At 51.8% G+C, this 12542-nt stretch overlaps 1 protein-coding gene across 1 annotated transcript; it reads right to left on the minus strand.

Moving 5' to 3' along the window:
- Positions 1 to 1000: 1000 nt before the first annotated feature.
- PRR15L (proline rich 15 like) lies at positions 1001 to 5840 on the minus strand. Its single transcript, XM_015247942.3, has 2 exons — positions 5539 to 5840; positions 1001 to 2130 (listed from the first exon to the last, which is right to left on the minus strand). Exon 2 carries the CDS (start codon positions 2099 to 2101, stop codon positions 1799 to 1801), a length of 303 nt encoding a protein of 100 aa, XP_015103428.2. The 5' UTR covers positions 2102 to 2130; positions 5539 to 5840; the 3' UTR covers positions 1001 to 1798.
- Between the last annotated feature and the right edge of the window lie 6702 nt (positions 5841 to 12542).

A 12542-nucleotide genomic window follows, 5' to 3' on the forward strand; every position in this document is an offset into this window, starting at 1 on the left:
GATAGGGGAGAGGCTTCAGGGAAGGTAGCACACCTGAGCCCGCCTTCCATCCCTCGGGCCCCTGGTCTCCCTCACTCATCCTCAGAGTTCCCTCTGGCCTGGGTGAGGCCACCTAACAAAGGCCCCCTTGTACAGGTCTGTTTGTTTGGGTAATAAATTTCCTGATTAACGCTCCCTGGGGCGGGTGGCCCAGCAGCCTGCGAGGAGCTGACCTGGAAGCCACTGGATCACACTGTTTACTTGTCACCTTGCTCTCTCCCTTTTCGCACCAGGAGCTCCAGAGATTTGGCCAATTTTTTCCAGTTCCCAGCTTCTGGAGCTTGAGGAAGGTCTAGCCCTAACAGCATAGGGAGTAAGCTCTCTTCTCGTCCTTAAGCAGATGCTGTGGGCTATGGTGGAGATCCTTCATAAAGGAAAGGGAAGAAAATCCGTGTTCGCTGGGCTCCTATTATAGGACTGCTTATGGACCACTTACTACTGACCACTCCCTGTGACTCAGGTAGTATTACAGGCCCTTTTACAGAAGAGGAAACTGAGGCTCAGAGGAGGTTTTTTGTTTGTTTGTTTGTTTTCAAAGTTCCTCAAATCAGCCAGCTCCAGAAGGGGAAACCAGAATTTGAATCTTGATCCCAAACAGAACCACTGAGTCTGTGGGGTCAGTCACCAAACGTCTGTCTGCTCCATTCTCTTGGAGCCCCTGATGGCCCCTCTGTTGACCAGAAAGAACTGACTGCTGGGGTGCACATAGCTCCTTCCTTTGCTCTCTCCATCCCCAGATACTACAGATGGCTTGGTGGTGAAGTTAGTGACCCAGGTATTACATTTTACACCTGGAGACCCTTTCTCATGCTGGAAAGGAAGTTTAAGCACAAAGTTCCATTTTACTTACATGAAGGGAGTAAAGGCCTGAAAAACAGCATCTCAGTAAATGCAAGACAAGAGCATAAATAGTTTCTCTGCTTTTGCAGCATTGTTTATTACAAAAAGAGAAGAACCTACAATTATTTTTTTTAAACAAAATTCAAGGCTCCAGGACTCATCTCTGGGGCTGATCCGTCTTAAATACTAGTAGGGGGAGGAGGGGTTGGAGAACTGGCTGCTTTTAGCTCCTGCCAGAGCTCCCCCACCCCCTTTCGCGTTTGGACCCCTGGGGACAGTACAGCTTCCTTTTGAGGGTATGTGTGGGAACCCGAGGGGTCCCTCATCTGGCCTTCTGCAGGGTCCCCTCCCCGCTGCACTTCTGAGAGCAAAGTTCCAGGAAGTTTCCCACTTGAGTTAGGAGGTGAGCTCAAGTTCAGCACCTCCGCCTCAGCTCCAGGAAACCACCCACTATCACGTGGCTTCTGGAAAATGTACTCTCAGAATTGATCCAAGGAACAGTCACAGGTAGAGAAAGTAGAAGGAGCAGCAATTCAAACTCACCCTTGACCCTGTGCCCTGGGAGGGGAGGTGGGGAGGTCTGTCCGGCTCCCCCTCTCCATTCCTTGCCATGGCCACCTCCCTGCCGGTGTTGCCACTGCTTTGAGGAGGGCTGTCCTTCCTGAGTGGGACTTTTCATCCTTGAATTGGAGTGCCTTTGTGTGTGGTGGGAGAGGGTGGGAGGGCCTGGGATCTCTCAGGCCTTCCAGAAAGCTGGAGCACATAAATACAAACTTAGAACCAGATATTTCCCGCCAGCAGGCATCAACTACCCAATGGTTTCAGCTGTGGCCAAAAAAGGCCAGCGTGGCAAGCTCCTGTCTCAGATCCGGCTGATGGCAGGGAGCGAGGAGGTGGCTAGCATCCTCCTTGGCCCCCTTCACTGTCCTTTGCTCTCCCTGTCATCAAAGAGGTTGGAGTTCTCCGCCAACGTGGCTCGGACTTTTTTCTTCTCCTTGAAGCGGCCCGAGTTGGAGACTTTGACGTGTTTGCCCTTTGTGCTCTTGTCCACAATCTTCTCCAGGCGGGTGTTAAAGTGGCTGTCAGGGTCTCCGCCGTCAGGCCTCGGGGGCTCCGCGCTGCCCTCAGTTTGGGCATAGGTATCGGGGATCTCATAGAGAACCTTGGGAGAGGATTTCTTTTTCCGGAGGAAAGTCAGCTTCCACCAACCAACTTCGGTCATGGCGCTTCCAGACCTGAGGGTGGGGCGCTCTACAGGAATAGGGGTTGGGGAGAAAAAGGGGTCAGTGGGGAGAAGGGGCAGGTCGCTTGGAGCAGCCCTTTCTTGTCTCCTAACCAGGGGCTCTTTTAATAGCCCAGGATTGAAAGAGTTGAAGGAGGGGCCAAATGAACCCAGGATTCAGGTAAGTGATGCAATATTTTTGGAAAATATGAGGAGAGGGAGGGTCTGGGGAAGAGGTGGCCAAGAAAACACCCAAGGGGAATCCATCTGAGCCAGGTGGAGGGGACAATGGGACAACCACACACCGTCATGCAGCTTTGAGACTCCAGGCCTGTCGGGGCTGCAGGAAGGTGAATAGCCTGCCCGGGGCACATAGCAACCAGGCCTTGGACACCTTCCCCAGATCTTCCCGCTACACCTCCTGGCCCTGCTACCAGAAGTGGGCAGATACCAGCTGGTATCGGATAGACAGAAACACTCTGAGCATTTTGCTTGGAATTCATTACGAAATTAAATATTTATGTTGTTCAGAGTAATCTGGGCTTCCCAGTGATGACCAGCGGGACTAAAGGAGCAGCTGGGGTTTTTCTAAGGGGGAGGAACCTGAGACCGGGAGTGGGAGGTCCTGGCAACTGTTCCAGCCTCATGACCTCTGGCAAGTTGTTTCTCTGGACCTCAGTGTCCTCCCCTGTCCCTTCCAGCCTAACATTTAGTTCTAATGTTAATCTCTGCCCATGAGGTAGGCATGCTTTGCACAGTAAACCTTATGGTAATGTAATAATTACTGAGGGATGGCTCCCTTTCACTGTACAGCTTCTATGAAGACAGAGGTTTTAAGGGGATCTGAAAATTTGAAAAGAGATCTGGGGGAGCCAAGAGGTACATGTGGGATGTGGTTATCACAGGCTGGATCCTCCATAAGGATACCCCACAGAGGTGGGGCAGGCAGGCTGAAATCCACAGACGACATGATGAATCCTGACACAGATGTGGCCTCACCTTTTACTAATTTCCACCAAGTTGCCGTCTGAGCTAGTGGAAGTTCTGGCAGGAGAAGTTGCCTGGATGTCTCAAGAACAAGAGACAGTAGACTAAAAGAATTAAGATCAATGACAGAGCAGGCAGAGTGACTAGAGATGGAGACACTTCTGGGCCTGGAGAGGTTGGTGGTCTGGTTCTCAGGACCCTGGTGTGGGCTGAGAAGGTCCTGAGGAAGAGGGTACAATAGTCACAGTTCACCAAAAAGCGAGCTGGGCAGCTGGCCCAAGCCCAGGCAGGTGTATCACCTCCTTGTAAAAACTGATGATCTGAATTAAATTTTCTAAAAAGACCAGAAAGAAATCTAACAAGTAATTAACACCGGTTTTCATTGTGCAGAAGGAGGAGGAGATATTTTCTCCTCCCTATTTATCTGATTCTCAGATTTTCCATAATGAGTATGGATTTTTTTTTTTTAGAGGGGGAGCATATCAAATTCAGGAAAAATGAAAGCAGGATGCTGACCTAGGCTTGAAATGATCTGAGTGCCTGCATCCATGCCCCCTTGCTGTTGTGGTCCCCTGTCGCTGCATACACCCATCTCCTTGCCCAGAGCACACGCCCAGGGGTTTCCTTCCCACCTCTTTGTCCAGGAAGCAGATCCCACCTTGTCCCACGAGCTGAACTCAAGTAACAAGAGACTCCCAGGGAGATCTAGTACAGCTCCCACTTAGAAAGTGAAGGAGGAGTGAGTGGTCAGATAAATACTTTTAGGGCACCCTGGAGAGGTGAGCACCGAGGGGACAGCCTGAGAGCTTTGCTTTGGCAGCCTGCCCCATCTGGGCTTAGCACAGCCTTGCACGGAACTTGGTGTTCCAGAATGGGTTTCTGGAAGGAGCTGTGGGGAGGGCCAGGAAGGAGGGACGGGGCACTTGCTTGGCCTGTGGGTGCCCCAGTTGCCACCTGGTCTGGGGCAAGTCCCGCAGCCCGACCACCGCCCATCAAGGGCTGCCAAGGAACTTGGGGAGTGGAGGATCCTGCTCTTGAATGACAGTAACCACCAAACTGCCTAGCTCCTTGACAGAACATGAATTCTGCTTATGCCAGTTAAAATATACCCGCTTTCACAGGTATTTGAACTTAGCATCCACTCTCCTTGGAGTAAAGGGAGCGATAGATCACAAGGAACTTGTCAGAAAACCACAAAGAGAGGTTGGAATAGCCCTGGGACCCTGCCCTGGGGCCTTCACCACGGCACCAAGGCATCGGTGCCCTTGGCTCCTGGCCTTGAACTCTGGTCTGTCCAGGATGTTTTTCTGCCAGGCCTTCCTGTCCTTTCTGTCCAGGAGGACATGTGAGCACATGTAAGCCCTTTAGGCAAGCCTGACCTATGCAGTCTGAGTTTGCAGAACAGATACATTAGTAGACTACTCTTTGTTTTACAAAATAACCCAGCTATAAGATTCTTTTAAATAGTGAACTACCCCTAAGATAGTATAAAATCTGATTTGCTTCAGAAAAAAAAAAAAAGATATGCTAACCAAACTTTCCAGGTATCCAAAGTTGCAAAGAGCAAGATGCCTACAACTGCATATCCAGGCCTAATCACAGGAGGCTGGGGGGTCGGGGGAGGGGAGGTACTTGGGGTTTTGAACAGACCTAGAGTTTGATGACATGTCTGCTTGTGCAGAGCCCTGAGCAGGCCAAGCTGAGGGCTGGGCCCTTGCCCTGGGGCCTTACAATCTATGGGATGATAGGAATCAGCCCTGAGGATGCCAGCTACACCTCCATTATTTGCACAGCTTGGGAACCCACAAAGGGCCTTGGGACAGCCTGTCACCACCACCCCCAACCCGCGCCTGTAGTGGTCAGCACCTTGGCATGCACGTGGGCACCCCAGGACAGCCCCCACCATGTCAGCTGGGTTCTGTGCGCTGCTCTAAGAGCCTCGCCCAGCCTGGGCTGGGCCCCTACTGAGCTGGGACAAGTTAACCATTGACTGGGGCGGAGGTGGAAGAGTGGAAGGGGGTTGAGGGAGCAAGTCAGCTTCTGTGTCGTAAGACCCCCATCTCTCTGCAGGGTCCCTTTGGTGCTTCTTCACTCTGCATAAGACTGCGGTACCCTGGATAGGACAGGGAGATGTTCCTACCAGACAGCCAGAAATGTCCTCCAGGCTGGAGGGGGAGGAGGTGGAAGGCCCCAGTTCAGCAAGAGTTAATAGTGAACTGCTCTGGAGTGAAACTTTCCCAGAAGGAGCTCTGCTGGAGGCCTGGATTGACTCCAAGAAGCCAGTGGGATGAGTAGAGCTCTGCCTGCCCACCTAGGGGGAGATGGGGGCTGGCAGGCATGCCTGGTTCCCTCTTCCAGCTGGGCTTGTCAGCCATGGAGGCAGAACTGGGTGCCCTGACAAGAGTCTGTGCTTTCTTTGGTTTCCCCACCTGCCCACCCTCCACCTGTACCTGTAAATCCGACTGCTCCGGGCTGGAGGCGAGAGCTTCCCTAGAGAAGGAGCTGAGTGTAGGAGCTGCCCTGGAGGGAGACTTGGGAGGTGGCGGTACCTCCGGGGTGCCGCGCCAGGCAAGACTCAGGCCAGGAGAGCTGGGTAGGAGCAGCTGTGTGGCAGGTGCAGGAGAAACAGGTGCAGAAGCAGTACCTGCTCTGTTGCAGCTCCAGGAGTCAAGGTGAACCTGAAACCCAGCCCCTCCTGGCTAAGTAAACAGAAGCAGGAGCCGTCTTGGCTGATGAATATTCATCACCCCAGAAATCCAATCCCAGCGCCCCGTACCCACCCAGAAGCCAGGGTCCTCCAGGGACCGCCTAGCCTGGAGGAGGAAATCCCAGGGGAAGTCTGGGGTGGGAGGGGGTTGCGGGGGGGAGAGACATGGGAGCCTCTCTCCTCAGTTTCCCCCCTCTCAGGTGCCTGGTTGCACCCCACCACTACAGCCAAGGTCAGCCCCACCCATTTCATGCCCCAAGGAGGCCAGACCCCTTTCCAGCATGAACTGCCACCTGGACTTTGCCCTAGGCACAATTTGGAAAGGGTTAAGGGCCGCTGCTCCCGCTGGCCCGGGAAGGACGGGGTGCACTCAGTTCCTTTGAACTCTGGAGTCGAAACCAGTCCCTGGTTAAACTGGTTGGCAGACCGGTTCCCAAGCTGTCTGCTCCCACCCTAAGCCTCAGGCAGGTGCTGGGTGGGGGGCTGTGGTTCTCCTGACCTGAAGGGCTTTCCTCAAGATCTCCCGAGGGGCAGGGGTGGGGGCATCAGCCCCTCCTTAGGCCAGGCTCTCCAAACCCAGCACGACCTCAAGCACCCTCATCCCCTCCTTCTCGCTCGGAGAGGTAGGCATCCAGGGCCTTGAAATCTTACCTTCCTCCACGGACTGGGTATGTGTGTACGTGAACTGTGTCATGTGCCAGGCTCAGAGCAAGGCACTGGGGACAGAAAAGACATATAATTCACTTTCCCTGGCTCTCCCTCCAAGTTAAACTTTAAATTCTAACTAACCAAGTCTCAGACCTGCCCCATCATCACCAAGCCTGCTTCTACCTGGCTCAGTTTCTCATGGCCTCTTAGGTTGTGTTTGCCTCCATCTTATTTAGGGCCCCCTGCCCCTCAGCCTCAGGTGGACAGTCCTTCAAAGGCTGCCCATGGTCCATACAGGGATCCACTTTGCCTGGCCCTCCTGGGATGGGGCCCCTCCAGCCTCAGCAGCCTCCTCTCCCAGCCCTCCCTGAATGCACACACTAGGCCTTTCTCTGCCTTCCATCCTGGGTACAGAGGCTGCTGGAGAAGGTGAGATTAGGAATGGCTTCCCTACTCCCTGTGTAAATCAAGACAAACTCCTATTCATCCCTCAAAGCCTGAATCAATATGCCCCCTACTCCACCAGGAATTTTCTTGTTCCTACAGGGCTTATTCACATGCTTCTATTAACCATGCTATACACCATGACCGATGATGTATGTATACACACACACACATATATATATGTACATAGATAGTACTGCAATGATATAGTTGTGTATTTGCCTTCCTTACAGAATTTTAGCTCCTTGAGCCTAGAATTATCTATCAATGATTCAGACCTGACATAGTAAGCACTTAATGCAAGCTTTAAAATGCAAGTGAGAAACAGAAGTATTGTCTTTAAGAAATTCTTAAAGTAGCCAGTTGCCTTTGTCCCACTCTCCCTGGGGCAGGCAAATGTGAGAGAAAACCCATTTATTGCACTTCCTGTGGTTTTAGCTGCAGCAGACTTGCTATGAGGTTATCACCTCCCCGGGGGTCTATGTGAATTGAAGATATTGTTTTGTAAGTTTCCCCTGCCACTCTGAGAGGTATACACAGTTGTCCCAGGAAGGCACCCACAGCTTTCTAGTTCTGTCACCTTCTCTGAAAGCCTGGTCTATCTGAGTGTGGAATGTCCAGCCCAGAAGACATCAGGAGAGGCTGAAAACTTACAGCTCAGGTCTTGGGAAGCTCCTGGAAGGACATTGGGAGAAGCACTAGCCCAAGGGACAGTAACCAAGGGCCAGCTCACCATTTCCATCTGTACAGGAGGGGGCTTGTGTGGGAAGCACTCATTCTGCCCACTCCAAAATGTAGGCCTCTCTGATGTCTGCGACCCGGGGAGGCGCAGAATCCTGCTATCTCAGCTCCACACTTGAGAAGGAGCCCCAGTGGGCAGGATTCAGTGGACGCCCATGTGGCCTGCCCTTCCAAGAACGTCACCAGGTCCAGGTGTGGTTGTGGAGGCGCCAACCCCCTCCCCGTCCTGGGAGGGACCAGCTGGAAAGTCAGGCCCAACCCCTGACCTTCGGGAGATTTATTTCCTGGAGGAGCAGGGATGGGAGGGGAGTTTGAGATAAGGCTAGAAACTATGATTATCCCTGAAACAGATTACCCCCACGAGGATGATTTATTGCTTTATAGCACTCTCCCCCTTTTAATGCACCTTCTTAAAACCAGCCCAAGTATGATATTCCATATACAAAGATGCAATGTGCACATTTTCAGAAATTTGTCCTTGTTGAGTCAAGCAAGTGAAACACACCTGCCGGAGCCCCCAGGGACCTTTGTGCCCTGTTGGGGAACATGGCCATGGGGCCACACTGGATTACAGGTCTAATTTGACCTGACAAAACTTTCCTATTTTACTGATCTCAGCTCAGGGATTAGATCTAATCTCCAAGGATATTTATTTCCCAAAGCAGGGGGAAGAGGGGGGCTGCCATTCTCCTCAGCACTCCCCCTTCTCTGGGAGGCCAGACAATAGGAGATCCTGGGGGTCCCCCAGCCTGGTCTAGGTGATAAGCGAGGCAAGGCCAAAGATTCGTTTGTGGGGGCTACACCAGGTGCAGCTGGAAGGCGGGCAGAGGTGGGTCTGAGGTGGGTGTTGAGGCTGCCATTGGAGAGGTTGCCACTGGTCCCTTCAGGGAGCCCTCAGTGGGCAGTGGGAGTATAAACAGCCAATATTCATGGGAACTGGGTTCCAGAGTCTGCTCCAAATGTTCCACACGTGAGAACTCAGATCCTCTGAGTGGGTTCACCACATTGCAGCCCGATTAGCAATCGTCCATTACTCTTTGTGTTAGTTACCTGTGGCCACTGTAACAAACTACCACAAACTGGAAGGCTTTAAACAACAGAAATGTATTCTCTCACAGTTCTGGAGGTCAGAAGTCCCAAATCAGTTTCACTGGCCAAGGCCAAGTTGTTAGCGGGGCCATGATCCCTCAGGGACACTCAGTTCCTTGCTACCTTCCTTGACTTGTGGCCACATCACTCCAATCTCTTCCTCCTCCATCCTCACATCACCATCTCCTCTTCCATGTGTCTAATCTCCCTCTGCTTCTCTCTTACAAGAACACTTGTGATAGTATTTAGGGTCCACTCGGATAACCCAGGGTGGTCCCCCCTCATGGCAAGATCCTTCCTTAATCACATCTGCAAAGACCCTTTTTCCAAATAAGGTCACATTCACAGTTTCCAAGGATGTGATGTGGACATCCTGGGGGGTGGCGGGGAGCATTTTTGGCCTGCCACACTCTTTGTTTTGACCATCTCTGTATTGTCAGAGTGTGGTAGACAATGAGTGTGCCAACCAGATCCCCTTTGAGGAGGGACTTGCTGCCTTCCTCAACTGTCAGCCTCCAGCTGTCAGCAACTTCAGGGCCTGCCTCAGCTGCAGAGAGCCCCTCTCCCCAAAGCCTGCCCTTCTAGGGCAGTCTGCAGCCGGGATGTGAAGTCCAGCCATTTCAGCCCCAGGAAGGGCGCTTGGAGGACCAATACTCAATCCAGATCTCCCCAGTAAACTCCCTGGCACTTTCTCAGGCCTGCATTACAGATGGGTTTCTCCCTCTGCCCAATCCTACTTCTGTCTGCTTCCTCTCGTAGGACGTGATCCCTAGTCAGCATCTTGCCCCCAGACCTTCACCTACCTCTGGTGAACACGACCTGCGGCACAGACAGGCATTTTAATACTTGCCAGTATGATGGGAGCGAAGTCGTAATCTTTGTGCCTTTGTATTTGCATTTCCCTGGATTGAATAGTGTCCCCCCTAAATTCATGTCCACCCAGAACCCCAGAATGTGACCTTATTTGGAAATAGGATCTTGGCGGGTGTAATTAGTTCAGCTGAGGTTAGGTTAGGGTGGGCCCTCAATCCACGGACTAGTGTCCTTATAGGAGGAGAGATACAGAGACACGCAGGGAGGACGCCATGTGACGACACAGCGGAGACTGGGGCGATGAAGCCGCAATAGCAAGGGATTGTCTGCAACCACCAGAGGCCAAGCGAGAGGCACACAACAGACTGTCTCTCAGAGCCTTTGGAGGGACTCAACCTTGCTGACGCCTTGCTTTTAGACTCCTGGCCTCCAGAACTGTGAGAGAACACGGTTCTGTTATTTTAAGGCACCTAGTTGGTGGGCATCTGTCCCAGCAGCCCTAGTTAATGACACATCTGATTTCTAATAAGACTGATCATCTTTTCATACATGTATTGGCCGTCTGGGCTTCCTGTTCTCTGAAAGGATCCTTTCTCAATGTAGAAAGACTTCTCCACCTGCCCATATGACGCAGTAAAACAACACAACTACGTTTATGGGTTCCTGGACTCTCTGCACAATTCTCTATCCTTCTAGGCATCTGCTGCCTATGAGTTGGGAACCCTGGTCTATTGTATTAAATTTCAACCCTTTGTCTTGGACCTGAGGGTTTTTCATTGCCTCACCTTGCCAATCTCTTCAATCTAATTTCTCTCCACTCTTCCCATAAACATCTCACACCCCCACAATAAACTTCTTCTGGAACAGCCATGCTCTCTCTCTTATCTATGTGCTTTGTGGTGTTATTTACTCCCCGTTTCTAGAATGACATCCATCACTTACAGTCCTCCCCTCTCTCCTCTCCCTTCTACTGCAATCCCCTTCCATCCTACAAGAATCAGTTCAGGTGGTACTTCCCTCAGGAGCCCGCTCTGATGGTTTTCCACCCCCTTCCCAAGCCTTTGCCCTGAAATTGAGTTGGCTACTCCTTCCTTCTGTTCCCTGAGCACTCTGAGCATACCTTGTGTTTTGTTTGTACTGATTTTTTTAAGCACTGACTTTGCATGAGCACAGTGCTGGGCTCTGGGCGAACGAGCTGTCATGGGACTTAGAATGTGGTGAGCCCTTCACAAATCATACTGTCACTTGCTTTGAGGGCTGGGACTATGTTTTCATGTTAAGGTCCCCAGCATCTTGGCAAATAGTGTCTGGCAAGTGGAGAGTACCTAACATGGAGCCATATGGGAAAGGAGGCTGATAGATGGAACATTGGGCTGTGGACTTGGTTTCCCTCCCCTTGGAAGAGCAGATTCCCTCCACCTGACATGATGGGAAGGATGAAACAATAAAATGCAGTGGGATTCCTGAGAAAATGACACCTTGGACCCAATTCACAAGGCCACCCAGTGAGTTGTTTTCCCCAAAAGACTAACAAAGGTGAAGGGATGAGGAGAGCATGGCTGGCCAGGGTTTATGGGGCAATTATTGGCCCCAGAGCACAACCCAGCTGACTGGCCCCTCATGGGCTTTCTGGCCTGTGCTTAACTCATGAAGCCAACCAGCCCTGATGTCTTCACCTTGAACTCTCCCCTCTAGTTCAAGTGACTCCAAGTCCTGAGCTATAGAGGGAAGGGTGAGGAAAAGAGCGGGGAATACATAGCCCTCTTCCCAGACCGAGTGATCATGGTCCTCACTCACCACTAAGTGCCTTCCTGCATCTGCTGCACCTTCACTCCTTCCTTTCTTTACAAGCATCCACCAAGCACCTGACACTCCATGTCATGTGTCACGCCAGGTGCTGGAGTTACAGAGATGAACTCTGCCCTCAAGATGCTCACTGACTAGTTGGGGAGATAGACTGAAAAAAAACCACCCAGAGGTCACACTGCTAGCAGCAAGAGCCCCAGCTGAGAATGCTGAGTTTCCAGAGCTTTCAGAGTCTCCAGCAGGCAGATACACACACACACACACACACACGCACACACACACACACACCCTTACAGTCAGTGTGGCTGTCAGCAAACACACAGAAGACGTGGACCATAAAGTAATAAACATATGGATTATCTGAATGTCAAGGGGAAACCTTTTTTTTTATGGCCATGCCAGGAACATAAGCCATGGGCCTTCTTGCCCTGAATGGGGCGTGGTAATAAAGAACTTTGGAAAAGGGCAGGGACTACAAGGGTGGGGGTTCTAAGTGCCTGGCACAACAACACGGAGAAAGTGGGAATCAGGCCGAAGAGGAGGGAGGAAGAGGCCCTCGGGTGGGGGGCTGTGGTGGCTGAGCTGTGTGAATGGAGGAGGTGGGTCTGCAGGGGAAATCACATCCCGCGGAGAAGAGTGCAGGCTGGGGAGCCAGGCAGGCCTGAGTTTGAATCCCAGCCTCAGCAACCACCAGCTATGATCTTGGACAAGTTAGTTAACTACCTAAGCTTTGGTTCCCTTGCCTTTAAAATCTGGCTAATAACAGTACCCACATTTCAAGGTTGTTGGAAGGATCAAATTAGATAAGGCTTGTAAAACATTTAGATCTACCCTGGCACGCGACGCGTGACTATCACTTAATAAGCAAGTTAACAAGCACCACAAAGGATGGCGAGGCAGCCTGAACACATAGTACCCTGGGGCTCTGTACTTTCCTGTCCAAAGCTGCCACAGGCCTGCTCGCTCCTCCCCATCTGCCTCTGTGCTGCCTGCCCCTCCCCCAGCCAGCATCTCACCTGCTAAATCAGCAGAGAATTGAGAGATTCCCAATTGGAAGCCCCCTACATCCTCTCCCTGCCACCTTCCAGATGATGGTGGCCCCAGGGACCTCGATGCCCTGGATGCCAGACCACTTGTGTGCTTATCTGCCCATCGGCCTTGAGGTGCTCTATTGCCTTGGAAAAGGACAAACGGTGCAGATACTGT

This window comes from Vicugna pacos, chromosome 16 (genome assembly GCF_048564905.1).
Source record: "Vicugna pacos chromosome 16, VicPac4, whole genome shotgun sequence".
Lineage (NCBI taxonomy): Eukaryota > Metazoa > Chordata > Mammalia > Artiodactyla > Camelidae > Vicugna > Vicugna pacos.